Raw genomic sequence first — 5,275 nt, forward strand, 5'->3', positions numbered from 1 at the left:
GGAGTTCAGGAGGGACCCAGGCGTCCGGAAGGGACCCAGGAGTTCGGGGGGGGACCCGGGAGTTCAGGAAGGACCCAGGAGTTCGGGAGGGGACCCAGGAGTTCGGGAGGGGACCCAGGAGTTCAGGAGGGACCCAGGAGTTCGGGAGGGGACCCAGGAGTTCAGGAAGGACCCAGGAGTTCGGGAGGGACCCGGGAGTTCAGGGGGGACCCAGGAGTTCTGGGGGGGACCCAGGCGTCCGGGAGGGATCCGGGAGTTCAGGAGGGACCCAGGAGTTCAGGAGGGGACCCAGGTGTCCGGGAGGGACCCGGGAGTTCAGGAGGGACCCAGGGGTTCAGGAGGGACCCAGGCGTCCGGGAGGGACCCCGGCGTCCGGTGAGGCCCGGTTCCCGCAGGGCTCAGGACCCGCGGGGCTGGCAGGTGGTGGCCGCGGGCGGCACCGCCCACGCGGGGTCGCGGCTGCAGCTCCACGGGGCCTTCGTGGGCGCCGGGCGGGGCCACGACGTGGCGCTGCTGCGGCTGCAGCGCCCCCTGCAGCTCGGGAGGAGCCTGCGCCCGCTCTGCCTGCCCTACGGGGACCACCGGCCGCCCCCGGGGACGCACTGCTGGACCCTCCTGGGGACGCGGGGTGAGTGGCGCCGGGCAGCCCGTGTCATCCCCGTCACCCCGTGTCACCTGTGTCCCCTGCACCCCGGGGTCCCCATCCCCGGTGTCCCCATCCCCGGTGTCCCCATCCCCGGTGTCCCCATCCCCGGTGTCCCCATTTCCGGTGTCACCTCCATCCTTGTTGTCTCCAACCCTGGTGTCACTCTTGGCCCTGATGTCCCCAACCTTGGTGTCGCCAGTTTCAGTGTCACCTCCATCCCTGGTGTTGCCATCTCTTGTGTCCCCCCCCGGTGACATCCCCATGTCCCCCGCCATGTCCTCTCATAACCCCCGTGTCCCCCCAAATCCCCATGATCCCCATGTCCCTGTGTCCCCGTGTCCCCCCCTGTCCCCATGTCCCCCGTCCCCATGTCCCCTGTCCCCGTGTCCCCCCATATCCCCATGTCCCTGTGTCCCCGTGTCCCCCCCTGTCCCCATGTCCCCCGTCCCCATGTCCCCTGTCCCCGTGTCCCCCCATATCCCCATGTCCCTGTGTCCCCGTGTCCTCCCACATCCCCATGTTCCCCTGTCCCCATGTCCCCTGTCCCATGTCCCCCCATGTCCCCATGTCCCCATGTCCCCCGTCCCCATGTCCCCCGTCCCCATGTCCCCTGTCCCGTGTCCCCCCATATCCCCATGTCCCTTTGTCCCCCCCCGTCCCCATGTCCCCCGTCCCCATGTCCCCCGTCCCGTGTCCCCCCAGGTCCCTGGGTCCCCGAGCAGCTGCTCAGCGTGGAGGTGACAATGGCCGAGTCCTGCGGGGACACTGGGGACCCCGAGGGGACCCCGACCCCCCCTGACACCGTCTGTGTCACCGGCCCCGAGAGCGACAGCGCCTGCCAGGTCCCCAAACGGCCTCCCGGGGTCCCCATGTCCCTTTGTGGGGGGGTGGGGGTCCCCATGTCCCTTTTGAGTCCTTTGGGGGGTCCCAAACATCCCTTTTGGGGTCCCCAGATCCCTTTTGGGGGGTTTTGGGGTCCCAGGGTCCCATTTTGGAGTCCCCGTGTCTCATTCTGGGGTCCCTTTTGGGTGGGTTGGGGTCCTTTTTGGGGTCCCTGGTGTCCTCATGTCCCTTTTTGGGGTCCCTTCTGGGATGTTTTGGGGTCCCTCGGGGTGTCTCCCTTTGGGGGGGGGTGACCCCAGGACACTCCGTCCCCACTTTTGGGGTGTCCTCCCCCCCGCCATGACCCTGACTTTGGGGTGTCCCCGCAGGCGCCGCCGGGGTCCCCCCTGTTCTGCCTGGAGCGGGGGGTCTGGTTCCTGCTGGGGGTGGCCGGCGGGGGGGGCTGCGGGGCCCAGGGCCCCCCCAAGTTCACGGCCGCCCCCCAATACGAGCGCTGGATTCTGGGGGTCACCCGGGAGGCCTATTTCAGCCAGACCCCCCCCGGCCCCCGCGAGGAAGAGGAGGAAGAGGAGGACGGGGGCGACCCCGACATCTGGGGGGACCCCGACAGCTGGGAGGAGCCTGGAGACTGGGGGGACACCCCAACAATGGGGGACCCAGGCGTCTGGGAGAACACCAGTACTACAGGGGACCCAGGAGTCCGGGGGAACCCTGAAATCACAGAGCACCCCAGGACCACTGAGGACCCAGGCATCCGGGGGAACCCCAATGCTACAGGGAACCCCAGGACCACTGAGGACCCAGGCATCCGGGAGCACCCCAATACTATAGGGAACCCCAGGATCACTGAGGACCCAGGCATCCGGGGGGACCCAGGCATCCGGGGGAACCCTGAAATCACAGAGCACCCCAGGACCACTGAGGACCCAGGCATCCGGGGGAACCCCAATGCTACAGGGAACCCCAGGATCACTGAGGACCCAGGCATCCGGGGGGACCCCAATACTACAGGGAACCCCAGGATCACTGAGGACCCAGGCATCCGGGAGCACCCCAATACTACAGGGAACCCCAGGATCACTGAGGACCCAGGCATCCGGGGGGACCCCAATACTACAGGGGACCCAGGCATCCGGGGGGACCCAGGCCTCCTGGAGCACCCCAAAGCCAGTGAGGACCCAGGCGTCCGGGGAAACCCCCCCCCACAGGGGACCCAGGCATCCGGGAGCACCCCGAAACTACAGGGGACCCTGGGGTCCGGGGGGACCCAGGCGTCCGGGGGGACCCCGCCACCTGGCGCCAGGCCCAGCTCCCCGAGGACCCCGACACTTGGGGGGACCTTGAATCCTGGGAGGACCCAGGCGTCCGGGAGGGGACCCAGGCGTCCGGGGGGGACCCAGGTGTCCGGGAATGCTTCGTCCAGGCCTGACCCCCATTTTTGGGGGGGGGTTCTGAGCAATAAATTGTGGGGGTGAGCAGAGTCACTGCCTCTTCCTGGGGTCCCACCCCCTGCGCCACACACCTGGGGGGTTTCCAGCCCCATTTTTGGGGTTTCCAGCCCTCGGAGTCCCGGAGTTCGGGGGGGACCCAGGAGTTCGGGGGGGACCCAGGAACTCGGGAGGGACCCAGGAGTTCAGGCCCCTCCCCGTATCCTGCATCGGGCGGTTCCCGGGTTGGGACCCAGGCGTCCGGGGGGGACCCAGGCGTCCGGGGGGGATCCAGCCGTCCGGCTGCTTCCATACAAGGCCACCAAGGGGCCCGCGTGCAGTGACGTCACCCGGGGGGGCCACACCCCATCCCAGCCATGGAGGACCTGGGTAAGGACCGCGTCCGTCTGTCCGTCCGTCCGTCCGTCGGTCCTGGGCGGGGGGGGGACCTGGACGCCTGGGTCCCTCCTGAACTCCTGGGTCCCCTCACACCCCCTCCCCAGACGCCCTATTGGCTGACCTGGAGATGACGTCACGGCTGGCGCGCCCCCCCTCCCCCCCCGGCGGGGACATCCCCCCACCCCGACCACCGCTCCCCTACGGTCATGTGAGCGACGGGGACACTGGGGACACTGGGGACACTGGGGGACACTGGGAGCACTGGGGACATTTGGGGCACTGGGAGCACTGGGGGACACTGGGGGCACTGGGGACATTGGGGGCATTGGGGGCACTGGGGGACACTGGGGGCACTGGGGACATTGGGGGCATTGGGGGCACTGGGAGCACTGGGGACATTTGGGGCACTGGGAGCACTGGGGGACACTGGGGGCACTGGGGACATTGCGGGCATTGGGGGCACTGGGAGCACTGGGGACATTTGGGGCACTGGGAGCACTGGGGGACACTGGGGGCACTGGGGGCATTGGGGGCACTGGGGACACTGGGAGCACTGGGGGACACTGGGAACACTGGGGACACTGGAGACATTGGGGACACTGGGAGCACTGGGGACATTGGGGGCATTGGGGGCACAGGGGACACTGGGAGCACTGGGGACACTGGGAGCACTGGGGACATTGGGGGCACAGGGGACATTGGGAGCACTGGGGGACACTGGGGACACTGGGGGCACTGGGGGCACTGGGGGGTGTCGATGTCTCATGTCCCCATTTAACCCCCCAATGTTTCTGTCCCCAGGTGCCGGGGGGGGACACGGAGCAGCTTTACAGGTCTGGGGGGGAACATGGGGACATTGGGGGACAACGGGGATACTAGAGACAATGGGATGGTGGGGATAATGGGATAATGGGGACAATGGGGATAATGGGGACAATGAGGACATGGGGACGTTGGGGACAATGAGGATATGGGGACAATGGGGATAATGGGGACAATGAGGACATGGGGACATTGGGGAAAATGGGGATATGGGGACAATGGGGATAATGGGATAATGGGGACAATGGGGACATTGGGGACAATGGGGATAATGGGATAATGGGGACAATGGGGACATGGGGACGTTGGGGACAATGGGGACAATGGGGATAATGGGGACATGGGGACGTTGGGGACAATGGGGATAATGGGATAATGGGGACAATGGGGACATGGGGATGTTGGGGACAATGGGGACAATGGGGACATGGGGACAATGGGGATATGGGGACAATGGGGATAATGGGATAATGGGGACATGGGGACGTTGGGGGCAATGGGGATATGGGGACAATGGGGATAATGGGATAATGGGGACAGGGGGACGTTGGGGACAACGGGGATATGGGGACAATGGGGACATGGGGACGTTGGGGACAATGGGGATATGGGGACAATGGGGACAATGGGGACATGGGGACGTTGGGGACAATGGGGATATGGGGACAATGGGGATAATGGGATAATGGGGACAGGGGGATGTTGGGGACAACGGGGATATGGGGACAATGGGGACAGTGGGGACACGGGGCCATTGGGGCCATGGGGCCGTGTCCCCTCCCCCAGCTCGGTGTGGAGGCCCCGCCCCCCCCGGGCCCCGCCCACCCTGGGGCAGCTCGAGCGCCTCCTGCAGGACCTGGACGGCACCCGGGGGGACCCGCAGGTACTGGGACCCCAAAAACTCCCAAATCACCCCCAAATCAGACCTGAAGTCACCCCAACGACCCCCCCAATCACCCCCAAACCCTTCAACAGCAGCCCCCAAATCACTCCCTAAATCACCCCAAATCCCCCTCCAGCTGAACTCGAGCCCCACGTCTCCCCCACGAAGACCCCAGAGCTCCCACCTCCCCCCAAATCTGGGGTGCAGTGAGTACCTCCCCACCCCCCGACCCCCCAAACCCGCCATTTTCACCCC

General features: G+C 66.7%; 1 protein-coding gene across 1 annotated transcript; it reads left to right on the top strand.

Moving 5' to 3' along the window:
- Positions 1 to 431: 431 nt before the first annotated feature.
- Positions 432 to 4,149, top strand: LOC309452316 (uncharacterized protein). The gene is made up of 7 exons (XM_082076958.1): positions 432 to 628; positions 1,349 to 1,488; positions 1,858 to 2,188; positions 2,351 to 2,889; positions 3,174 to 3,306; positions 3,420 to 3,523; positions 4,117 to 4,149. Exons 2-5 carry the CDS (start codon positions 1,390 to 1,392, stop codon positions 3,258 to 3,260), a joined length of 1,056 nt encoding a protein of 351 aa, XP_081933084.1. The 5' UTR covers positions 432 to 628; positions 1,349 to 1,389; the 3' UTR covers positions 3,261 to 3,306; positions 3,420 to 3,523; positions 4,117 to 4,149.
- The last annotated feature ends 1,126 nt before the right edge of the window (positions 4,150 to 5,275 follow it).

The sequence above is a fragment of the Streptopelia decaocto genome, assembly GCF_964273445.1.
Source record: "Streptopelia decaocto genome assembly, contig: HAP1_SCAFFOLD_717, whole genome shotgun sequence".
Taxonomy (NCBI): domain Eukaryota; kingdom Metazoa; phylum Chordata; class Aves; order Columbiformes; family Columbidae; genus Streptopelia; species Streptopelia decaocto.